Source organism: Pangasianodon hypophthalmus, chromosome 11 (genome assembly GCF_027358585.1).
Source record: "Pangasianodon hypophthalmus isolate fPanHyp1 chromosome 11, fPanHyp1.pri, whole genome shotgun sequence".
Taxonomy (NCBI): domain Eukaryota; kingdom Metazoa; phylum Chordata; class Actinopteri; order Siluriformes; family Pangasiidae; genus Pangasianodon; species Pangasianodon hypophthalmus.
The window spans coordinates 5,416,240-5,441,979 of record NC_069720.1 but is presented as its reverse complement, the minus strand read 5'-3'; the positions used below and the strand labels follow the sequence as shown (position 1 = coordinate 5,441,979).

General features: G+C 39.6%; 3 protein-coding genes across 5 annotated transcripts; 1 reads left to right on the top strand and 2 right to left on the bottom strand.

Annotated features, from left to right (window-relative positions):
- The first annotated feature begins 244 nt into the window (after positions 1–244).
- Positions 245–11,434, top strand: kiaa0895l. Of its 2 annotated transcripts, XM_026930910.3 has the most exons (7): positions 245–423; positions 2,721–3,483; positions 4,945–5,088; positions 5,182–5,314; positions 6,385–6,690; positions 8,050–8,147; positions 8,236–11,434. In XM_026930910.3, the coding sequence occupies exons 2-7, from the start codon at positions 2,758–2,760 to the stop codon at positions 8,395–8,397; spliced, it is 1,569 nt and encodes a 522-aa protein (XP_026786711.2). In that variant the 5' UTR covers positions 245–423; positions 2,721–2,757; the 3' UTR covers positions 8,398–11,434. The 2 variants fall into 2 exon arrangements, with proteins under 2 accessions (XP_026786711.2, XP_034164601.2); XM_034308710.2 differs by lacking the exon at positions 245–423 and having other exon boundaries at positions 3,214–3,483; positions 4,881–5,088.
- A 665-nt stretch (positions 11,435–12,099) lies between these two features.
- Positions 12,100–19,953, bottom strand: csnk2a2a (casein kinase 2, alpha prime polypeptide a). 2 transcript variants are annotated; one of them, XM_026930821.3, is made up of 12 exons: positions 18,631–19,949; positions 17,948–18,059; positions 16,911–17,012; positions 16,742–16,792; positions 16,532–16,591; positions 16,367–16,450; positions 15,325–15,435; positions 15,137–15,238; positions 14,936–15,036; positions 12,988–13,136; positions 12,736–12,826; positions 12,100–12,630 (listed from the first exon to the last, which is right to left on the bottom strand). In XM_026930821.3, the coding sequence occupies exons 1-11, from the start codon at positions 18,738–18,740 to the stop codon at positions 12,753–12,755; spliced, it is 1,056 nt and encodes a 351-aa protein (XP_026786622.1). In that variant the 5' UTR covers positions 18,741–19,949; the 3' UTR covers positions 12,100–12,630; positions 12,736–12,752. The 2 variants fall into 2 exon arrangements, with proteins under 2 accessions (XP_026786622.1, XP_053094062.1); XM_053238087.1 differs by lacking the exon at positions 12,100–12,630 and having other exon boundaries at positions 12,735–12,826; positions 18,631–19,953.
- Positions 19,954–20,147: 194 nt separating this feature from the next.
- On the bottom strand, positions 20,148–25,047 carry LOC113536403 (zinc finger protein 319). Its single transcript, XM_026930289.3, has 2 exons — positions 24,663–25,047; positions 20,148–23,851 (listed from the first exon to the last, which is right to left on the bottom strand). The coding sequence occupies exon 2, from the start codon at positions 23,715–23,717 to the stop codon at positions 21,945–21,947; it is 1,773 nt and encodes a 590-aa protein (XP_026786090.1). The 5' UTR covers positions 23,718–23,851; positions 24,663–25,047; the 3' UTR covers positions 20,148–21,944.
- Between the last annotated feature and the right edge of the window lie 693 nt (positions 25,048–25,740).

The window sequence follows — 25,740 nt, the reverse complement described above, 5'->3', positions numbered from 1 at the left end:
AAACATATACATTCATAAGATGTATATCTATCTATCTATCTATCTTATCTTATCGATCTGTCTCTAATAAATAAATTAATAAATGATTAATATATGTAATTTCCAATCAGTATTCCAACAAATCTCGCCTCCATTACTGTTTACAGGAACAGAGAGGGCGTGGCTTGACGTAGGACGTAGGACGTAGAGATCAACGTCATTACGCCGTTACGCCGTGCGCGTGTCCGAGCTGCGCCAACAGCGCGTCATTTGTTCCAACGCAATCACAGCCGTCCGCTAACGCGCAGCTCGCGCTGCGGTCCGTCCCGTTATTCCTTCCTCCGTACCGGAAGTTTCTCCCGCCGCTGTTGATATCTATTCATGGCCAGGAACCATGAATTAACCGAGCTTTATTCACTGGCCGTATCAAGAAAACGCTGCGCGGTATGTCACATATAACACAATGACGCGTGTTTAGAGATTATGTTCCTGTTTTATTCTTTATGTTCCGACCATGTCATGCATGGCTTGCACGGTGGAAATAATCATCCAAGAGATTTGATGGATTATGCCTTAGCTATTTCTTTATTCTTGGGTTTATATTTAAAAATGCCGGGCTGTTTATTTTTGATTTCACCCCAAATCAGTGCAAACCTACTAACAGATATTATCCCTCATGTCCATCCTACTGTTGGGCTTTCTGAGTTTATAATTGTTTTTTTTGTTTGTTTGTTTTTGTTTTTTTTACAATTATTTCAGTTCTTGCTTGGAAATCAAATCTACTCCACGCTTAATTTTCTATATTCTAATTCCCTAATTTTCTGTTGTGTGTGTGTGTGTGTGTGTGTGTGTGTGTGTGTGTGTGTGTGGGTGGGTGTGTGCTGCCATCAGTATTTACTGACAAAGCAAGACTCTTGTACAGCAGTGCTTGTGAAAGTGAGAACATCTGTGCATCTCCATCTCTCAGTCTGTGTCTTTTTGAATGCATTCCATTATTTCCTGTGAGACAGATAAGCTTATGATTTTAGTGAACTTTTAGCCTTAGTGCTGAACTCTGAACTCTGATAAAGATTATCATCCGACAAGAAGGGACGCCATCCTGACATTCCTAGATGGCTGCATTAATGGACCAGCGTATAATTTCACCTCATTTAGCTCATCTGTTACAGTAATGATCAAGTTCTGGTTGAAATGAATAGTTTAGCAAAAAGCACAATAACCTGGTGATGAAGGAGTGGCAGCTTAGTGTGCAAGGTTCTGGCCTAGTGACCACAAGGTTGTGAATTTGAATCCCAGGACTGTCAACATTCAGCTAAGTTGATTTAATTTCACCGTCTCTTTGAAAATGAAAGAAAGTTTATTGAAGGTACAGTTGGGTCAGTTTCTCCGATCAGAACTTTATTTTTGCGTATCAATGAGCCACAATGAAAAACACCTTTAAAAAAACATTATCCCAAATTCATTTATTGTTCATTCATTCATCTTCATTAAGTGAATTATACAGTGGGCAGGGTCACGGTGGATCCAGAGGCTATCCCATGTGAGGTGGCAGTACACCCTGAATGGGAAGCCAGTCTATCTCAGGACATCATGCACATACACACACACACACAAACACACACATATATATATAAAAGCATAGCCAATCCATGTGGCATGTTTTGGGTAGAAACCGAAGAACCCTGGGAGAACATGTGAAACTCCACACAGACAGTAAACTGAACTCATCCGTGTTAATTAGTCCTTAGCATTAAATCATTTTGGCACTCATTCTAATGAGAAGTAGTGTGTAGAGCTGTGGTTCTAAAAATGGGATTCAGGGACTCCAGGGGTCTAAAGCCTAGCCAGGTGATCCACAGTTTTGTAACTTGCTTATGGGGTGAAAATAACAACCCACCATTTTCAAAGTTATTCAATTTACTATTGACTTATTATAGTTATTAGCTTGTTTAACTGTTTAACAGATAGCCTCTAAATAACACCAGCTTGAATCCAATGACAGTTCTAATAAAAATGTGTTCTGTGAGAGGAATAAAAAGCTTCATTGCTGTAATCAATAGCCAAAATAATATATCGTTTATTTAAATAATGTGGCTAATATTAGATTAGTTGCATTATGTTCCTAAAATAAATCTGTATTCAGTGGAGTTTGCAGAAGGGTCTTTAGCTACAAAAAGCTTGAGAATCTCTATGTCTGTACTGTTTAAGTACTTTTTTGGCTGTAATGATGCCAGTTAAGACAGGATAAGAAAAATTTTGTGATTTTTTTTTTCACAAGTATGCCATCATAATATTGGAAAAAACATTAACCTAAAGCATTTTGCCTAAAGATTAGCCAAATGTTAATGTGAAAACAAAATGTAACATTAGTCCATCCCTAGTTTTAACTACACTCATTTCGTTTTAGAGGGTAAAACCGTACCTGTAGGAAATTTCCAGAAATTGCTTCTTATTATTTTTAATGAGAAAAACCAATTAATTCCAGTGCCACCCAGATTCACCCACTTTCCAAATATGACCAAAATTCAACAAAATAACTAGTATGGCTTTTCTAGGCCTCTTCACTTTTCCATGGCTTCAACAATATTCAGTTATTGTGCAAGGCTGCCGTTATTCATCATGATAAAATAAGCACATAGGCGATGAAACAGAAAGTGAGGCCGTGTCTGGGTGTACTTTACTATTTGATTAGTTTTTATCAACTTTGAAAAGTATTTAAGTGTGTGTCCTTTTGTGTCCAGGTGTGCAGCGTGTCCTGACTGAGGAGTGCTTGCTGCGATGGTGCTAGATCTGAGTGAGAACTGTGTGGAGAGGGCTGATGGGGAGGACATGGAGGCCACTCGGGAAGATTTTCAAGAGCCAGAGCCCAATATAGAAAAACCCAAACCGGTCCCGGTCCGAGCAAGAATCAGCAATATCACCCAGAGGGACAGGCTGCACCACAACGGGCCCTGTAGCACACCAATGGAGCAGAGGGTGCAAGGAGCAGAAGGAGGAAATGGAAAAACTGAGAAATTGGACTTACCCATGAAGAGGACAGAACTTCGAAGGCCACTCAGTCTGGAGATCAAACCGCAGCGTGTTAAGGCGAATAATCAGTGTGAAAGGAAAGTGGTGCAGCCTCCATGGCGATACGGTGCACCCTCTCCTCCCACGCGAAGCCTCACAAGCCCCAGTTTGGGACCCGGAGGCTGGATGCGGCGTAGTGAAAGTACATGTACTGTAAACTCCACGGTGCAACCTAGAGCCAGCAGAGGGCGAATGCGGCCGGCTACATCCCTGCCGCACATTGCCCGGGGGCTTGTGGCTGCACCAGTACCCACACCTTCTACACCACGTGGGCCCTGTTTACTCGTGGCTCTGAGGCCCACAAATCTCGAACATGAGCGTCAGACCTTTTTCCAGTCGGACTATAAGTACGAGCCCCAGTTTGAGTACGCGTCACCCGAGCCTGTTAGTGTCCTGGAGAAGTATAAAGAAGGATCTGGACTCTTTCTTTCCCAGGTATGACAGGATAGAAATTCTTGTAATGGTATAGCAGTATGACAGTATTATTATGTAATGCTATGTAAGTAACCATGAAATAAAGGTGGTATAAATAATATAGTTATATGCAGTGCATTGAAATATGCTGCAAGATTTTTTAAACAGGGTCAGCACTAAGTACTCATAAATAAAGCAAAAAAAATAAAATAAAAAACCTAAAAATAATATTGAGCAAAAAAAGAAAAAAAGGCAAAATATAAGGGTGGATAAAGGTATATGCCAAATTCTGTAAATGTAAACATTTGGGAAAATCAGGGAAAACAGTACATTCTACATTGCTTCAGTAAAAAGTGAAGGTTAGGTTAAGAGCAATCCTCTTGAAGGAGTTTTCCAACCGACTCCTTATCTACTACATGTGTAGTATGTATGCAGTTACAGAAAAGAATTACATTTTTCTCTACTGATAAAAAAAAGCAAAAGTCTTATCAAAGCTGTTCTTATGTACATGTTTACTTCGAGCTACTTAAAATCTTTCCCTCTGGAAAAAGTAGTCCTATCTTTCAAAAGAATTAATTATATAGATTTAGTGCTTAACTTACAAACGCCTTTAACTGAAGAACCGTTTTTAATTTAATCAAAAAATTCAAATCTCAGTAACTCAATAACAAGCAGTCCTATGAATAATATCAACTTGGACCTAATGTCTTCTGGTTGGTGGAAGGTTCTGGAATTGAAAGCTCTATTGCTCTATTAAATAGATGATATATTATTGTACATGTTTAAATAATTTCCATGAAATAATCTATACTGAAGTGATCCCTGGCTCCAAACATTTTGAGAACCTCTGGTATATCCTATAACAAGACAACAATCCAAAACATAAGGCAAAACTAACAGAGCAAAAGTTTGAAAAGAACCCAAAGAAAGAAAATGCTGTCATTACTCTGTCTATGTCCGAACCTCGTCTGAATATACGACAGTGTGTAAGGTGCAATTTTCTCAACAAGAATAGTTTGTCAAATATTTAGTATAATGAAGGAATATCTGCGAAATGTAATAAACTAACCTACAGGTACTGTTGCTATAAATTCATTTCCATGTCTTCGTTATTTTGCCCTAACTTTTCCATTATGTATAAACATTTATTGATGGAATTCTGCCCTTAGACTTACGTTATCAGTGAGTTTGGAGTAAACATGCTATTTGTTCTTTTCCCAAGAATACGGAAACCTGTTGAATTTTTATATGCTGTGACTTGCAAACATACTCACCTCCTTGAACTTGAAACTGAAGTTTTAGTTTGTAACACTACAAATTGTGGAAAAGTTCAAGGGGGTGAATACTTATGCACGGCATTCTATGAGAGAGATTAGGACACGTCATACTCCTTTAAATACTTCTATACTTTTACCCAGATACCTTGACATACCAGAAAGAGAAACCATTCCACCCCTGAATCCCACTCGCATCTTTTCCCAGGCAGTTAAAATCATGGAGTGTGTCCTGAGGAAGTTCGGCACCTACGAGAACTTTGAAGAAGTCACCGGAGGAAGTGTGTTGCCCAAGAGTCGAGTGTGGGCGACGGTGCGCAAGTACTTACAGAAAGAGGGCTGTGTGGGTGAGGTGTGTGTTATTGTTATCCACATTTCCTGTGCATAGCTGCACGACTTCTTATACCCACAGCACAGTTTTAGCCATCGTGTGTGATATTTGCAGGTGGTGGTGTCTCTGTCTGATGAGCTCCTGTCTCAGGCCGTGATGATGGTGGAGAGCTGCAGGCCGACCTTAACCATAAACCTGTCAGGAGCACGGCAGCACTGGCTGGAAGGGATGCTAAGACACGAGATCGGTATAATAAATTGTGGAAACTTAGGAGTCAGAATTATTGTCAAAGCTCTCACTTGTAATTTTGGCTTTATATTACTCCTAAATATTAAGTCCAGTATTAACTGGCCACTGTAGCTTATTTCTTTTTAAGCATTCTTTAAGCAAGTTTTTCAGCATCCTGGCATCATATACAGAGCAAAGCTGACTAGATGGGTAAAGTTGTCATGACAAAATTTAATGTTGGCTTGACAAAGCCAGTCTGAAAGTTTGAAACTTTTTCATAAGCTTGAAGATAGTTTGAAGTTGAAAGACAAAAGGAAAGAAAGGGTGACAGACAGAAAGAAAGGTAGAAAGATAGATGACAAATAGAGTGATACAAAATAGAAAGTCAAATGGAGTGAGAGAGTGACACAATTAGATAGATAGACAGAGTGTTACTCTCTCTATTCATCTATCTCTCTATCAATGCCACACATTCTCTCTATCAATCTACCAGTAGCACAGGTGCATTGAGAGAGTGAGAGGGAGAGAAGAGGGGCTTCAGGCCGTGTGCACAGGTGTGTGTGAGACTCTCACTTCATCTATCTCTCTATCAATGCCACACACTCTTTCTATCTATCTCTCTATCAATCTACCAGTAGCACAGGTACATTGAGAGAGTGAGAGGGAGAGAAGAGCGGCTTCAGGCCGTGTGCACAGGTGTGTGTGAGTTTTGACAGTTTACAATCTTGAACACATTGAGCTAGGCTCTGAACATTCCGTCAGTGTAAGTCTATGGGATTTTTGGGATTGGCAAAACCATAAGTCTGATCAGTTAAAAAAAATAGGAGCTCTAGGAAGAGTAGCATTTAGAATGTTGGGTCTCTTAATAATAATAATAATAATAATAATAATAATGAGCCTAAAGAGCAGAACAGAATGTTGGCTTTGTCAAGCCGACATAATTATTTTAAACTTGAATACGTTCTTAGTGGACGTTTTTATCTTCTGATACTTAAAGGCAGGTGGAGCTAAAATGTCCTCCCGTTTACTGTCTAAGTTCTGATGCACTTTGCAGTGTTCTTGCTGATCTGCTGTAATTCCCACTCTCAGGTACACATTACTTACGCGGCGTGAATAACAGCATGCAGCCGTGGGCCAATGCCGTCGGAAGGAAGCAGTTTGGACTGAAGCCAGCCAATCCTACAGAGGAGGGACTGGCCAGCATTCACAGCGTGCTGTTGCGGAAGCAGCCCTTCTTGTGGCGAGCTGCTCTCCTCTACTACACCGTGTACCATGCAGCCAACATGAGCTTCAGCCAACTGTTCAGCTATATCGCTCGCTTCGTCCAGGACCCCGCGGTACGCTGGGAGTACTGCCTCCGTGCCAAACGGGGACAAACGGACACCTCAAAACCAGGTAGAGCATCAAAGACTGCTGCTTATTTAATGCTCCATACTACAGAAATGGTTCTTCCGGCTGAATAAAGTGCTCCAAGCACTTTCCTGAAGGGTTTTTCTAATTTAAAAAATTGGGTTAAATCAGTATCACTGTGTAGAAAATGTTCAGAGATTCAGAGGCATGTCCATTTCTATTCAGTATCCAGTGAAACAATACTACACCAATTCTAACACCACCAATACAGACTACACTACCACTCATTTAGCTTTTTAATATGGGGTAAAGTTGACTATTTTCCAATGACAGCACGCCCTGGAGTGTTTATTCCTCTTATACAACAGCAACTTTTTATTTATTAAAAAAACACCACTTCGTATTTTTTGCACTTAATATTGCGGAATGTCCACAAAACAAGTTACTTCCAGTTATCTCTTATGTTACTGCAGCTAAAAACAATGGCTTCTTTTTAAAAACAAAAGCCTCTCTTCTTTTTTCTCTCTTGGATTTAATGAGACAAAAAAGGTTTTTCGTTTTACGTCTGACACTGGAGACTCCTTCCATAAATGTTAAATAAACATCTCACAGAAAACTTCACCATATCAAAAATTAAACACAATGTTAACCTGTTTATGTGGAGCATACAGCACATCCTGTCATGGTTTATTCCTTAATTAACCCCTTAACAGGAGCCCGTCCTTTAACACAGCACTGCTTGATTGATAAATCATTTCACTTCTTCTGTATAACTGTATATAATAATCACACTATCCGGTATCACCCATATGAGGATGGGTTCTCTTCTGAATCTGGTTTCTCTCAGGGAGTTATCTCTGGGAGTTTTTCCTTGTCGCCTTCTCTGACTTGTTCGTTAGGGATAAATTTAAGTTAAAATTTTATATCTGGATATTTCTGTAAAGCTGCTTTGTGACAATGTCCATTGTTAAAAGTGATGTATAAATAAAATGAATTGAATTGAATCCTAAGCTATATTTTACATCAATCAGATTTGCAGTGTACATGCAGTGTGAGTGTACCGTGTAGAGGGTGGTGTTGAAATGGTTTTCACATTTTGGCTGCAAGAAGGGTGTGGTCTTGAGCGAATGCAATAAGTGGTAAGCTCTTTAACTGCATGCTCAGATCACTATTGTCCTCTCAAGATTTATTCATTATATTTAAACGCTTTGACACCAAAATTAAACCCATAATTTGGCTACAACACACTGTACAGTCCCAGTTATGAAATTTTTTTTGTCCAGCCCAGTGTGATACTGATATTATAACTGGCCATTTAATATGAATATTTCTAGAAAACTCCACATATCATTGAAAGAAACCCAGAGAAAGTGGATTATGTTGTAAAACACTGCTGTTCTACAGGCTGTTTCAGTAAAGATCAAGTCTACCTGGATGGGATCCTAAGGATTTTACGCCACAGGAGAAACATCGATTTCAAGATGTTAACCTCGCTGGGCAAGGTCTATTCTATTCTATTCTATTCTAATTCAGTAAATCGTCTGTATGTTTCATACGAATCACTAACACTAAAAAAAATCTCGCCTGTAGGTGTCCTATGAAGATGTGGAAAGGCTTCGTCATCTTGCGGTCCTGCGGAGAACCAGGATCCCGCACTTCATGCAAGACCAAGAACGTTACCTGCAACAGCTGGACCACATCGTCGTGACTAATGAACTGAACGATGCTGAGCTACAAGAGCTCATTCCATGAGGATGAGGGTTTGAATATACAGGACCTTTTTGATTATTTGCTCATTTCCAGGTGCGACTCAGTAAAAAGAAAAATAGGATTATTGATTTAAAGCCTGGATTATAATTTTCAGCATCTGTGAAAATTCACACAGGACAAAATCAGTTTTAATCAAGTGATTTACTCACTTATTCATATTGTTTCAATGTTAACATTTTTTCCAACAGTACCAACACATACCAACATGTGCGTTTACAGTTACAGAGATTATCACCAATTTCTCTGAACCAACAATATATCAGACATTTGGAACCTCTGAAATATTATACAAATATTGTAGCCTAATTATTGGAGGTCAGTGGAAGATCAAGGGTATCTTCATTACTTTTTATAATTAAGTTGCCATGATATTTCAAAGAAACATGTAGACAAGCACTCAAGTAGCAATTCGCTGATTTCTATACACACTTCTTTTACCTCGTGTTCTGCGATAAGCACTGCATTTTATTGTTGTTCCTGTGATGCTGTATTAGTCACTGCTAGAGCTTTTTAAACCACTGTCAGTATTTATGCAAGTATTTATTCTTTTTTTTTTTTTACCTCATGTATTCATAATGAAAACTGAATGTTTGTGATTTTAGCTAAATAACTCCATTAGTTATCATTAGGGATGCATCGATACCATTTTTAAATATATATGTATTTTTGGACTTGCCGAAACTGATACCGATACCAAAACGAGTAACCTACTTAGTATTACACAGTTAGGGGTGTCATGAAACATAGCTCTGTTTATGTTGGTTGTGGCCCTGTGCTGAGTTTGATGTTTAAAATGTTATGGTGTTTAAATAGTATTTTTAATAGAGAGCACATGGGCTGCCAACCTGAGCGTAGAGAACAGTATCAGCAAGCCTGGGAATTAAAAATGAGTTCAAGGTGCCATGAATTGCACCTAGACTCTCAAGCAAATTGTAGACCCTGGTGAAAGGAAGCATGCATATCTCAGTGCATCATATCAGTGCTTGCAGAACTGGCGTGTGTGCCTCAGTGCTCAGTGCTCGCAGAACTGAAGTGCTCTCGCATGCAGCAGTTTTTCTGCACACTAGCTTCAACGCTCCACGCTCGCACATACCTTTGTGTGTGCATAATTCATGGTTCCTTGCCCTCATTTTAATGAGCACTCTCGCTAATACTGCTCTGTGCGCTCAGGTCAGCCACAATCACGCTCTCCATTAAGATACTCTTTATATGCCACAAGATGTTTTATCAGGTTCCTTGTATGGAATTCTGCAGGAAGATGCTGTAGATCCTCCACTTGATATTTTCACAGAGCAGTTTGCAGTCTGCATTTCTTTGATTGCCATCATTAATCATGAAATACATCCAGATTGCTGTCATTTTCTGGCATAGCGTGACAAATGTACACTAGGCTTTACGTCTCATTGTATCCTGCAGTATTGGATAATGGCATTTTTTACGAGTACCAGCAAATGAGCACGGCATTGACCAAAACTCGATTTAGTATCAGTATCGATGCATCCCTAGTTATCATACGCCTTAGTATCTCAAAAAGGGCATCAATGATCACTAGAAAGTGTCAAATGACATTGAGTGGTCACATGCATTAAAAAAAGTGCAATTGACTTGACTAGTATTTTATATCAGGACAGGAAACTGGCATTAATTATAGTAAAATATGGAAAATACAGTCAGGCTGTGTTTAGAGTCGAATGTGACACGTGTGCATGTGTAGGCCATTACCACTGCAGCCTCTGGCTCTTAATCCTGTTCACAAGTCGGCTACCTGCAGCTCCTTCACTGTTGTACATTCACACAAGGCATGTGATGGACTCAGGATGAGATACAACAAAGTGATGTGGATGTGCCTTCGATGGGTTCAGAACTCATCTGTAGAGTCATCTGTTTGTAAAAAGCTTGAAATTACATGTTCAAACTCTGTAGTACTCATCGTCTTCTGTATTGCATGAATATTGCACATTTCATTATCTTTAAATAATCTGCAATTTTCAGATTATTTATTAAAACGCTACACTGAACTCATGGCTGTTTCTGTTTTATGGTAATAAAGATGGGAAAGGTGAAGTGTATTAAGAAACAACCCAACTTCTCAGGGTTATTGCATTGTATAGTTGAGTGCAATCCTGCAACAAGATAACCATAAGGCTAAATCCACATTAATAAATGCTGAAAAAATTACATAATTTAAATATGCTTAATTTTCACTGACCTCTCAATTTGTATATATGACAATTTTAGTTTTTAATATCAATCAGGTAATGGATATTAAAAAATAAAATTATGTCATATATACAAATTAAATAATAAAAAAAATAAAAGGGATTTACAAAGGGAGTGTGTGCAGCCTCAAAAGTAATACACCAGGGAAACAGGATATGTCTGAGGGGACTGAGAACAAAAGGAAAATATTTTTGTATTTATTTAAATGATAAAATATTCCTTATGGGGTATCAATAATTTCAGGACATATTTTAAAGAGAAAATTCAATTTTTAAACAAAAAGGATTATGGTTAAAACAAAGATAAATATTCTCCTACTTTTGGAATAATCTTGTGTCTTGTTTATTTTATACCATCATGTGTACTCATTTTTAGGACAGGTGCCAATAGTTCTGGAGGGCACAGTACAGTGAGTGGGTGATTTATGGAGGGGTGAAAATTAGGATATCAGGTTGGAAGGAATTATAAAGACAGCACAACTGTATGAGTTATTAGAAAATAACTTACTTTTTTACTATTAATATCATACATATAATATCATAACATTTTTGTCAAATGAAAAAACATTTGAAGCCCAACAGACTATACGGTTGCTGGTAATTAAATTCATTTTCATTTTGTCCTACAGGTATGCAAACCTTCCACACTTGACAGTAGCTAGATAGTATTACATCATGAAGGGGAATCAATTTTTATGAAGAGAAACTTGAAATGCAATATAAAATGAGGAATACTTTTTACTTCGCTTGATCGGCTTACTAAAAATTGTGTGGAAATTGGTATTTAAAGCCTCAGTCACAGCATGGTTTTGTCAAGAGTAGCCTCAAGAAATATATATTGTTAATGTCAATTTAATTATAGTTAAATGCTACAAAAACCAAACAATTACAATACGAATTAATTGTGGGTGTACCCTGTGGTGATGAAGGAGCATACTGTACAGTATGTGAAATCCATTTTTATTCTTTCGATACACTACATTTCTTTTTTTGGTCAAGAGAGATGCAAACTTTTGCACTCATTTGTATTAGGAGCTGGTTTCCAGATTTTAGTTTTCAAATGTATTTTCGACATAAAGAGACTGTGTACAGTTGTTGAACATCTGGCTAAAATTCATCTCAGAACCTGTTTTTTTTTTTTTTTTTTTAAATGGTGGTATAAGAAGAATAAAACACTTTAAAACCAAAGTGCTGTTAGAGGGGAAAAACTTTGCAGCAGTAACAGTAATTCCACTTCGTGTTGGCCTGCATCACACCACCCCATAATTGATTACTTTTCAATAACAGCACGATCCTAAGTGTCCGTATCATATTTAGATTAATTGGGCTTAATTTAGTTCGCTGGCCTACATCATGCTCATGGCTAGGCTTAAATTAGGTCCCATAAGTGATCCAGTCTCTCAATAGTAGCACAGCTGTCATTATTTATCCAAAGTTAAAAATACACACCCACATGTCAGACTGGTTAAAAAGTATCTCTTATTTAATATATCATATTTTCAACAGATCGCAGAAAAGCCTCCATACCCAATAATAATAATACTATAATTTAGAATTTGCACTCATTTCAGCAGGGCAAATTAACTGACCATGACAATCTTTCCAGCATACAATGCAACCTGGATCCTGAGCCCACAGCAGTCTTGTAGAGCCTGAGAGTCACAGGGAAAGAGCAGGCATTCTTTCCCAACCACAATATATAATCACTTATAATTCTGTAATTTTTTTTTTTTTTTTTTTTTTTTTTTTTTAAAGAGAGATGTTTAACTTAAAAGAGGAAAGAAGGGGACATACAGAATACCACTTTTTGGTATCTAAGTAACTGTGGCAAGCAGCACTAATACAAAGTGAATAAAGGAGAGGGAGTCGGCCAGCCCGGTGTGTTTCAGTTTTCTGTACATGTCTTGTGATACTAAATTACTTCCTGCTTCAGTAGAGTGAAGCTTTACACCTGAAACGCAGGGTCTCTGCCAAACACTGAGGTAAAAAGGTTTTCCTGGGGAAAAAGAAAAACGATAAGAATAGTATTACAAAATCCTACAGAGGTTTATTTATTTATACATGCATTCAGATTTAAACCTTTGACTGGAAATAATCATACCTTTTAGTTTTAGCTCATCATGTTGCAGTCGAACTGCTTATTGCCAGGGTGCCATCTGAGTTTGAGAGAGACTGTCCCTTCAGCACAGGATCTGCACACAGACATATGACACCCCTCTGAGACACAGACTTGCAATGAAAGAACGCCTTTTAGTAAGGTGTGAGAGAAATGATGCACATTGCTGTGAATGCTCTGATGCTTAAAAAAGCCTATAGTTATGCAGGAAATAGCAAACAGCACTCTCGCACTCACAGAAGTAGGGGTGTTCCATGGCCTCCTGGGCAGTCAGTCTCTGTTGATGGTCATAACGCAGCAGCTTATCCAGCAAGTCCAGAGCTTCGGGGCTCACCAAGTGCTGATTCTCCGGCTGAACAAAGTGCTCCCAGCGCTTTCGCGTTTGCCTGGAGGGTTTTTGCAAATTAAAAATTGAGCGCTATAGCAGTACCAATATGCAGTGCACATCCAAAAATGGTGTTATTATTCAATCTTTGGTGAGATTTTATGGAAATTAGACACCTTCCAGTAGGGATGCATCAATACCAATCTTTTCAGACCAAGTACGAGTACATGCTATTGGTGCTCATCGATAGATAGATACCAAAATTAATAACCTACATAGTATTAATTAAATTAGGGATGTCACGGAACTTGCTACTTAGCTCCATTTGTTTGAGTGGATTAAATAGAGGCCATGAGAAGCCCACACTGTTCATGCACTTAGGATTGTTCTTTATAACGTGCTTTAGCTAGCTACATTAGCTACCTTCGATCGAGTAGGGTTGCAATGGAGAGTGGGTTTTATTTCACTTCCAAAAAGCACTTCTCTACAGCCATTAGAAAAGCATGTTTTTTTTATGAGTGTTTATTGTGTTGAAATCCACCACTGTCAAAGGCTGATCAAGGTTAATCGTCAAGAACAATATACTGAGTAAGACCTGTTATTTTCACTCACCTAGCATTGCCTGTAGCATTTTTTCTCATCTAGCTTGTGTTTGCTGCTGCTAGCAATGAACTCCTTGTGCTGATTTTTAAGTTTAAGATGTTTTATCAGGTTACCTGTAACTGCTCTGTGAAAATAACAATAGGAAGATGCTGTAGATCCTCCACTTGGTATTTCCACAGAGCAGTTTGTAGTCTGCTTTGAATGCCATCATTAATCTTGGAATACATTAGTGTGACAACGTACACTAGGATTAAGTCACATACACAGTACCAGAGCAATTTTTCACAAGTACGAATAAATGAGCATGGTATTGAATGGATCCCTGATTACCAATATAGGTATTGGTGGATCCCTACCATCCATATAGAGTTGCACAAGGTACATTTTCAATACTCAAACGTGGTAAATGATTCGACTGTACAGTTTTCAATACCACTAGATGCTGCTTTTAAAAAAAGGGCAAAGACTATTCTGATTGTACACCGCAATAAGCCTGTGTTGGAGAAAATCTGTAACTAAGTGAAGCAATCACTACACAGGAAAAGCTATTTGTTATATCCCTATATTTAAAAACAATTAAATACTCATAATTAAGGAATTTCCCCATCTTATTGCAATGTACTGTTAGATTAGTCTCGGCCATTTCAAATCCAGCAAACATCCAGAAATAGTGTTTTTACTCAATCTTCAGTGAGATTTTATGGGTGTTACACACCTTCTTCATAGAGCTGCATGAGGATTTGAAAGTTTGCTACCATTATAAGATTGCAATGTGGTCATCAATTCAAATACATAACTTTTCAATAACACTAGATGCTGCATTTAAACAGGCCAACACTTATCTGACTGTACATTGTATTAAGACAGTGACGATAGGGAAATTTTGTAATTAAGAAAACACTATTCTGGTTTTAACAAACTGCTTTTCCTGTGTAGTGTCTCATGATATTGTATTTACTTCTTCGCAATCGTCTCATTTTTAACTATATATAAAGGCAAAATATTTAACTTATTAAGAACGTTGAATTCATAAAATTAAAAAAAAAACCCTCATAATTCAGCATTAACAATCAGAATTTGTTTAAATACTTTCTGTGTATTTTCCCCTTTATTTATTTTTTTGGCCAAATGTATACATTTTTGTGAAATCAGCTGCTATTATTATAAAACTAAAAATTCTAGCATTACTACAACAACACTTCCATACAAATAAAAAAATGAACCTACACCACATTAAAGAATTGGACATGAACTCACTGTCCGAGCAGGTCTTTGAAACGTGTGTCCAGTTCAATGTGATACTTATTAAGGTAGCTGTAAAGCTCTTCCGTCCCGAGGACCTTAGCAATACGAACAAGCTATAAAGAGGGAACAGCGTGGCCATTAATTATTTATCAATTTTATTAAGAGCATTTAGATTCTATGACGTGTAAGCATCGCATTATAACTTGTAACTACCTGGTCATAATTGTCCTGGCCATGGAAAAAGGGCTCTTTCTGAAAAATCATACTGGCCAGCATGCAGCCCAGGCTCCACATATCTAAACTGTAATCATACATCTGCAAAGCAGGAAATAACCAAGTGTGTTTAGGGTATGAGGGAAATATAACAAAAATAAATTCAGCAATGTGTATAAACACTATACCTGATAATCAACCAGCAGCTCTGGTCCCTTGTATGATCTCGAAGCCACCCTTACATTATATTCTTGTGCAGGATGATAGAACTCGGCAAGACCCCAGTCTATCAGGCGCAGCTTTTATTTATATATAAAAAAAAAAAAAAGACACACACCCACAGCATTATTTAAAGCTACAGTGTGTAGGATTTATCTGCTAAAAATGAAATAAAAAAACATGATTCTTGGGTCAGGGGATCTGCTGTTCCTGACAATTCTGCAACACACAGTGGTGAGTCAGGCCCAGATATATCTAGTATCATCACTCCACACCTTTAGGCATGAAATAAGTCTGACTGCACGGTGACAGACAAGAGCTTGCTGCCAATCGACGGAGACAGAGGAGTGATAGGGTGAAAGAGATCGATACTATACTATAAGAGGAAAAAGCATTCGGGACTGGTGGAGTGTTAGCTTTACTCCTGCTGAACAGACAAGTCTAATTTGGTGGAAAGCTAGTGAATGCTAGATGTCAGACAGCCGATTTATCCTCGTTGTGGAACTATATATTTTTAAGTTATTTTAGATAGAGAACTCATGATAGCTGGCTAGTAAACTACCGGAAGGTGTTGCTGAATTTCTTTGTATTTCTGCATTTCAAACTTGATTATATTGGGCAAGAGTGAGCGATTCAAGCACTTTGCCTTCCTCATCTGTCTCTCTTTATCCTCTAGTCCGGGTTTTAGCCAGCGTGCCAATACTATCCGGTTCGTGCCAAACGCTTTTGACAGGCTGGAGAACAAAATAACAGCAAACAGCTAAAAGACAAGCTCCGATTGATGTGCACAATAACGTTTTTTTATTCTGTAATACTGAGCAATCACTGGTCTCAAATAGTTGGGCCGTGTCCTAAACCACATACTAGCACATTGTGCATGGTGGAGAACAGAGCAGCATAACCCACGTTACAAAATGTTTTAGCAGAGATTACAAAATTATACATCCTGTAATTAAGTTGCATTCTTACTGCCAGTTAGTTTAAAGCTTGAACATACAGTGCACAGGTTACCTTTCTCATTTGGTGATCTATCATCACGTTATGTGGCTTTACATCCCGATGCATGATTCCCATGCTGTGAGAGTAATTCAGAGCCTGCAGATAAACCAAAAATAACATTTCGCAAGGTTCTGGATAGGGCTGGCAATAGGGCAAGTTATACTCTTATACTCTTACCTTTAGAAGTTCATACAAGTAGAAACGAATATCAAAATCTGTTAATCTCTGATAGAGATCCTAAAAATAAGAATAAAAAATGTAAGATACCAAACAGTCAAATCAATTTTAAACACTGTCTTTTGGTATTTTTGTTGATTGAAACGTCTTTATACATACATCTCAAGTGCCATAATTCATAAATACTTTTTAGTAAAAATAAAATGTTACCTTGAAATCTGTGTTATTGATGCACTCAAAGACAAGAGCTGGTGTTCTGGACTGAAATAAGTACAGACAACTTTAGTTCATCAATTATTCATCTTGCTTTATCTATACTGACAACTGGCCATGCTCAGGCTTGGCAGACAGATGGAGAGATGTTGTGACAGTAACCTACCACAGGATCCTTGACTGTATCCACAAGGCGAATTATGTTGGTTCCTCCTCTTAAGTTTTCCAGGATTTTGATCTCACGCTTAATCTTCTTCTTCTTGACTGGCTGCAAAAGTGATAGGACAAGAGTGACAAAGAAGCCGTGAGTGAAATCCCTTGCGTACGCTGCTGCAGACCAGAGCTTCAGAAACATTTTGCTTTCAGCAAAGCGCCCCTTGACAAGTCTTAGAAATGCACAACTACTCAAATATTTATACATGGACATTACTGAATGTGGATTTGAAATGTTTTGTTGCATCAACTGGAACTAAAACTGCAATTACATCAAACTGACGTTCTTTATGCCGTAAATTTTTTTTCACTTTGCTGGGCTTTAGATTAGGAGGTGAACAACCTCCAGTAAGAAACACATTATAGTGACCAGAAAGAGTTAGAGCTTTAATAACTACATAATAAAAATTAATAGTAGCTGCTATTATCTCAGGGGTCTGAGATTTTCTTTAATAACTATATAATAACATTGACTATACCACAACTGTATTAAATTCTCAATTCTGATTGGTCAGCCGCTCTGAGAATAGTGTTGGCTGAAAGTCGAATCACAGGTTAATATTAACGCACTCATTCTAATACATTAGTGTTTCTATAGCAACAACTCATTCACGGGGACTTGTTTGGTGGATGATCTACATAAAAAAGGCTAACGTCTCATAAAACATTCCACAACAAACAGAAAAGGGTATTCTGTGCTGTTCGTTAATAAATTAAAAATTTGTATTAGCAAATCATTGTGGAATAAGAGAAATAAGACACTTCAGGGTATGCTGTTACAGGTAAATAATCAACCTCGGGGTGGTAACGGTAACCCTGCTTTGTGTCAGGCTGCATCTCACCACCGTGTTGTGGATTATTTTTCCAATAACAGCACAACCCCATGTGTTTTATTCCTTACACAGTAATTGATAAGAGTTGATGAAAATCTCATCACGTCATTAAAGAAAATCTCAAACCCATTTTAAGAATCACAGCTCAACGTCTCACCTTGAGTATTTTCACCACCACTCTGTCATTGCTGTTGATGTTGATGGCTTCGAACACTTCGCTATATTTGCCTCTTCCAAGCTTCCGGACCAACTGGTAATCATCTTGGTTGCTGAGAGAAGGTGAAAAATGATATAAGAAAATAAGAATAAACTGGATACTTTATGCAGTCGGGGCCCCTAAGTGTGAAAGTACAGATTTATTTTACACACTATTAAAAAATTAGGCTTCTTAATGATTGAAACCAGATATATTTTATTTCTGAACTTTCCACCCATAGAACCCATTTTATTAATTATTATTATTAGATTTCACTTGGCATTATTTATAGGCAGAATAACTTTAATAATGGCTGTGGTTTCCAAGACTGTCTGCAAATTAGGGCTTGACCGATCCTTAGGGGTTCTTGGAGCCCAGCTTGAGAACCAAAGCCTGACCAGAAGCCTGCTCCAGGAGAAGCCCGGGCATGGACAAGCCCGGTCATGGACAAGCCTGGTCATGGACAAGCCTCTGTCGTGTGCATTTTAATGTTTTCCCTTCTGTTAATGAGCTGATTTGTTGAATCAGGTGTATTGGGAGCAGGAAACACACTAATATGTGTAGGACAGGGGATTCTAAAGGACCAGAATGGGGAACCTTTATAGCAAATGGGTATATAAATACAATGGGAAGAAGGTTTGTACCTCCAGCTAGGCACGTGTGCTTCATAGTCCCAGTAATCCTTGCTCTTCAGAGTGTTCACATCAGCGTACACCCGCGCTTTGCTGGCCGCCGGACCAGGCATGGCGGGCATGGGCGATGATGGACCTGCCTTTTCCCCACCGACCACAGCACTCCCAACACGACAGCGCAAAGCCGGCCTTGTCTTCTCGCAGCTCTGGTAACGGCCTGGTTCACTGTAGCAATGTGCGACTGATCTCTCCGGTGAAACAGGGCCGCAATGCAGCGAGGACCATGACCTCCTGTTCAAGCCCGATAAGGAGTGTCCGAATGTGCCGGAAAGCAGCCTGCACGCTTTCTGACACAGCGCCAGCTTAGTAACGCTGGTTAGGAAGAATTTCGCCAAGATTTCGCATAGCTGGCTGCGTAGAGATGCGATTTAGTGCTGCGTGATTAATAGCTGGATCGCTAAGCAACACGCATATGCATGAACATGTCACCTGTCAAGCTCGCTAGTCAGCTTAGCACACAGCTTGCTACGCATCTAATTACTAGCTAGTCTTGCTTTAAACCATTACAAACGGTTATAAGCTTATCTTCTCAAACTATGATACTGAATTAATTAAAAATTAATTACACTTACTGTTCTCGTTACTGAGCAAAAACCTAACCACATAAAATTAACGTTAAGGCTGACTACCACTTAGCTATTATTGCTAGCTAAGACGAATTAATTAAAACAAAAAATAAATAAATAATGTTACAATCTAGACGAGTCTGATATTTCTTTAAATAACAGCGCGTAAATAGATATTTTTTAATTCACATTATTATTATAATTATGGTAACCGTGACAAGCTAAGCTAACATTAGGGAATCCAATAACACACACGGATAAATAGCTAGCTAGCTAACAAACTAGCTCGATTCGTCAGCGACGTCTCGCGACTCTTTTAACGTTTAGATTCAAACCGGTTATATCCAAAATGTCCAGTTTTTTGGACTCCGGTTACCAGCTACGCATTGAATACACGGCTATTAGGAAAATGAAAATAGTAATAATAATACTAATAACGATAAAGTCTTGAGATGTTCCCAAATGTTCCGCCGAGGGGGTGGAGAGATCCCCTGCACTGCTTAGCTAGCTCACTCACACCCCTTCTGTTTCAAACCGCAGAATCGGATACCGAATCCCAAACGACTTCCTACTGGATATATAGTGCACTGCGTAGGGTGCACAAGCCCAGATTTCTCACCATATTTAGTGCACTTGTGTAGGAAATAGTGAGCCATTGGGTATTTGGCCAAAGCTGCTGCCGCTGCTGCTGCTGTTTTGACGGGAGAACCGGAAGCGGTCAATAAGCTTCCAGGCGACAATGTTTATTTATTTATTTATTTTTTCAAATAAAAAGTCAGATTAAATTATTTTAAATCTCTGAAGGTGCAGAGAAAAAAATTTCTACACTCTTGTGGCGACACCTGGTTATTACATGACTAACAGAAAATTATGAATTCAAAAAAAAAAAAAAAAAAAAACATGTATATTTGCAAACATTTATTGGTTAATGCCATGTAGCCTAAGGTCACAATACATACAAGTGCAAAGATAGGACAAATTAATACATATAGAGATATTTACATATTTCAATCGCCCCACCATCATTAAAAACACTTAAAAATGTTAAAATGTTGATGTGAGGGAAAAAAAAAAAAAAAAAATAGAGAATGGTTTATAGGTGCTAGACCTGAGGATGAGCAGGCTACATCCCTATTTCTTATTAATAACCTTAGTTAATTACATATTATAATTGTAACAATGAATGGACATGGTGAAGAATTTGTTATAGGGCTGTTCCTGAAAATTAAAAATGACTACGTTGTTAGAGTTAACAAACATTTATTATTATTATTATTGTTGTTGTTTCCTATTATGTCTCTACAGGATGCTCGCTTGTATGACTGGCCTGGCATCATCCAAATAATCATGATCAGCACGATACTGATTGATATGCTGATTAAGGTTGATTAAGGTGCAATGTTGTCTAACTAGAGCTATTTCCTAACAAACATTGTGGCATTGCTTAATTCAACCACGGTGCTTTTGATTCCTAGACTTTTTTTTTTTTTACATTAGGATGCAAACCTAATGTTTAAGGGACATCACCAACACTTTTCAAAAAGGCATGTATAAATGGAAAAAGAAAAGAAAACGTCTAAAAGGTAAAATAATCCTACTACATCCACCGAAAGAAAGTCATAACTGTCCTTAGAAAGGAATGATCATGGACATATAGTTTACAGTATGGTGGAGATACAGACACTAAAGTGTACTATTGTACTAAATCATTACAAAACATCAATTTCTGAATAGTACTGAAGATATTCGAGCGTCAATAAGTAGTAACACCAGCTTATGTGTGTGTGTTTTTAATTACCGTGACAGACATGCTGTTACTGGGCAGTTGAAATGTAAGTCCAAACTGTAAACTGTGTAAAAGTATTAGTGTTACTGATAATTGTCTAAATAACCATGATAACTGCAGGGATGATTTAACCACTTACACTCGTCACATACAACTGCATCACTTCAAAGTAACTAAGTTTGTTCTTTTGCCTATAAGACAACATACAAATAAGCACCAGTTACAGTTTACAACAGAAAATACTAACATAGAGATCTTAGATTATTCATGCATACACATACCCTGTTACATCATGGGTTAGGCATTAGAGTTTATACGGTCGAGTTACTATACGAAGGTGTTTGCCTTAATGTATATACAAGTACTATGGCAGTTAAAAAGCATGAGGTTGTACATATACTGTACAAGATGAAAAAAAAAAAAGTCTGTGTCACATGCCTCAATAATTATTCCAGCCAGTGAAATCCAATTTCTCATGTTAGGAACCGTTCCTAACAAAACAATTGAATTAAGCTCATTAATATTAAAATAGTGAAAATGCAATCAAAAATGCAGTCACAAACACTTACAACAGCACTGTATTGGAATTTCAGAATATTTTAAATTTCAAATATTGGAGAAAGAAGAGCTAGAAGAGCTAAAAAATCTAGAATAGTCAACCTTGAATGTATATCCTATAAACTTTTTAATACTTTTTGGACATTTTATCGTTTTTTTTGCACTTAAGCTTTTTTAAGGCCTGGCTGGAAAATACTGGTACTGAGAATTGAAAAGTATATATCACAGGCTGTGAGTCTTGAAATGAATCTCAATAAATTATAGCACATTTAGAATACCAGCAAGTTTCTCATATAAGCACTATATATTCGTGGCTTCGTTAAACAAGACGGGAGGCTAATGTTGGTGGAGCACCACTACTGTATGCACGGGGCTACTGGATAGCCTCCTCCTTCTGCAGTGTGTTGGACTGTGTGCTCCTGAAGAGCCCCCAGCTCCCCAAAGCACTCCCCACACCACACACACTTAAACTGGGCTTCCCGTGAATGGACGATGCCATGTTTGGCCAGGTGCTCTCGCTGCTTGAATCCCTTGTCGCAGGTTGGGCACTTGAAAGGTTTCTCCCCCGTATGAACGCGGCGATGTCTCTGGAGCTCCGATGAATATTTAAAGCGCCTCTCGCAGTCCGAACACTTCATTGGTTTCTCGCGGGCGGGATCACAGTGATGCTGGACGAAATCGGACGACGACTGAAAGCGGCGACCACACAAGGAGCATTTGAGGGGCTTCTCGGTGCAATGGGAGTTCTGGTGTCGCTGAAGGGTGGACGACTTTTTATAGCCCTTGCCGCACACGTCGCACTTGTACGGTTTTTCGGGTGCGTTAGAGCCCGAGCCGGATTCTCCACACTTGTGCCTGAGCAGCTCCCCAGACTGTCTGAAGCCCTTCTGACAAGCGGCGCACTTGAACAGGTTCTCGATTCCATGGACATGCTGGTGGTACAGAAGGTGGGACGGTTGCAGGAAGCCCTTGTCACACTGGTTGCACTTGAAAGGGCGCTCTGCTGGGTTTTTGTGAGTGCGACGGTGTCGAACGAGGGCGTACTGCTGCTTGAAACTCATCTGGCACTCTTCACATTGGAACGGTCTTTCTTCGGAGTGGGTACGCTCATGCTGCCGGAGGTCCGACGGCCGCTTGAAGGTCTTCCCGCACGTCGCGCAACGGAAGGGTCGTTCGCCCGCGGGTTGGCACTGGTGGTGCAGCAGCTCGGACGATTCCTTGAAGTGCAGTTCACACAAGTTGCACTTGAACAGGTGCTCGCCGGAATGGGCGTACATGTGGCGCACGAGGTGCTGCCGGTGCTTGAAGGTCTTATCGCAGACAGCACATTTGTAAGGGCGGTCAGCACTATGAGTGCGCTGGTGGTGCGCCAGGTGAGACGCCTGGCTGAAGCTCTTCTCACAGGTGTTGCACTTGTAAGGCTTCTCGCCCGTGTGCACTCGCTCATGCCGCGAGAGCTCAGACAGGTGTCGGAAAGCCTTCGAGCACACCGAACACTTGTAGGGCCTGTCGGAGTTTTGAAAATCAGTGGACGAAGACGAGCCCATTGCTGCTCCACTGCTGGAGGTCTCGCCTGTAGATGGCTGCTGGGGGTTTGAGGAGGAAGAATCTGGCCTGTAGGTTTTCTCACAGATGGAGCATTTCATAGGGTTGTTGCCATTCGAATGCTCGTTGTGATGTTGCGCCAGAGAAGTGAGAAGGGAAAATCCCATTTTGCACACGCCGCAGACAAACGGTTTCTGCTCTACCTGGACACACTGATGCTCCAGCAAATCAGTGGCCTGACTGAAGATCTTCATGCACTGTGTGCACTGAAAAGAGCGGTCCTGGCTCACCATGCACTGGTGCTCATGTGGGTTCGCCAGGTGAGATATATCATGGCCGCACGCTCCACATTTGTGCCCGCCCTCGCTCCCGACTTGCAGGGACGGCTGTTGAGCAGGCACGGGGTGCTGCTGGCCGTGCTGACCATGCTGCGACTGCTGTAAAGCAGGGTCCGCCGGAAGGACGATCCCATACACGGCACTACCGAGGGGATTTTCGGCCCCTTGAAGAAGAGGATGTGCAACAGGAGGAGGGGCCACTGCATGCTGCTGCTGCCATGCCTCGGTCATCCTTCCGCTGTACATGTATGGCTTCAGCTGTCACAGGACCTCGGTTATTTAAAATGTCCCAATACGTCGGGTCGTTGACTAATACAAGGACCGATAATGAGTCTTGTTACATTATATGAACAAAAAGAAAACTTCACCAAGCAGTGTACCTGCAAGACAGAGACAACATCAACTTACTTGAAAGCACTTTAATTCTTCAGGGATGCATTTTAAATAAATAAAGTGCCTTTATCTAACATTTCTGCAGCAGATGCCAGGATTTAAAAAAGAAAAAAAAACATCAAAACATCCTGAATGTGTGCTTTTTTAAAATGCACGTCCAAAAAACATCACAAATCAAATCTATTAGTTTGATTTGATAATAATAATAAACACTATTCATTTATGTAAATGCAGGGTTCAACGCTGCCCTGAGTGGTGTATCATTTTAAGCTAGCCTGCTATAACCGATAGGGGGGAAAAAACGGAATGTGTTCACATCTACAAGATCTTCAGCTAGTGCACAAAAGGAAATGCGATGCAAGCAACAGTCAGATGTTCATATTGCGTTCCATGCAAAGAAGCGTTTTAGGATTTTTTTTTTAGCAACTTTAGCTAGCTGCTGATAGCATGAGACAGTAGGAGCAGCAGCTCGTTTTTATATACCAGCTTGGCTAATGTCCTTGCTCTAACCGTCTGGTACGGCTAACAAACAGTAAAGAGTGCATGCAAAAAAAAAAAAAAAAAAAAAAGCACGAAATCAGGAATGCATGAGGCGGAAACTCGAAGCTCGAAGGGAGGGAAAAAAATCACTCTGCACAATGGCAGCCAAGCAGCATAATGCTCAGCCCCATCCCTAGCTCAGTGCACTTCAGTATGCTGGCTACACCGCGGCTGCTAGGGGAAAACCGACACCAGGCATGCTGTCGTAACATGTCGTTACAAGCTGCGCTTTTTTCTGCTCGCGCCCCGATTCGATACCTTATTTATTTTCCGGCTGGATCCAGAATGCACGAAAAAAGAGGTTCCGGTTCTGAAGAAAAAACCAACCCAAAACAAACACACAGTCGGACAACGCGCGCGCAGCCGGCGGGGCTCCACAAGGCCCAAATAAACGTGACGCATTGGACCTCTATGACCAGTCCCCCTCCCTCCAACCAGAACAAGGCTGACACCCAGATAATATGGGCGGATTCAAAGCAGCAGGGGGGCAAAAATCTCAGCTGAACCTGCACAAATATAATAATCTTTCCATAGCTGATTTGATTAGGGATAGATCAGAGCGTACTATTAGGCTACGTGATGTTTTCTAGCAGATCTTACTGAAAAATCCAGCTTATCCTGCTAACCAGCTACCAAAACACAGGCCAAGGTGGACAAACTGGTAACCCATGTGTGCCAAGTGGCAGGATTCTGATCATGCCATCAGAAATGGGAATTTAAAATGCAAAAATGTCACACTGAACGTTTTGGTTTTGAATCATACCATCTAAAAGTGCATATTGTGAACCGAAATTGGATTTCTGATCTGATTTGCAAAAGAGCAAATCAAAAATCTGATATTTTTGCACATCTGAGATTCAAAATGTCAGTTTTCAAAGGACTCTGTGAGTTTTATTTTTTGCTTATCTTGGCACACTAAAATATGAACTAAATATTTTTTTTCATAAAATGATTTTTAAAACCACTGACTTGTTTTTAATTGTTTCTATTGTTTCACCACACAAAGTATAGAAACCAAATATTCAGGAATCAAACCATCCATCCATTTTCTGTACCTCTTATCCTACACAGGGTCACAGGGAGCCTGGAGCCTATCACAGGCGACTCAGGGTACAAGGCGGGGGACACCCTGGACAGGGTGCCAATCCATCACAGGGCACAATCACACACACTACAGACAATTTAGAGATGTCAGTCAGTCTTTGGACTGGGGGAGGAAACCCTGAAGCACAGGGAGAACTGCCCACACAGGGCAGAGACGAGAATAGAACCCCCAACCCTGAAGGTGCGAGGCAAACATGCTAACCCCTAAGCCACCATGCCGCCATATTCATGA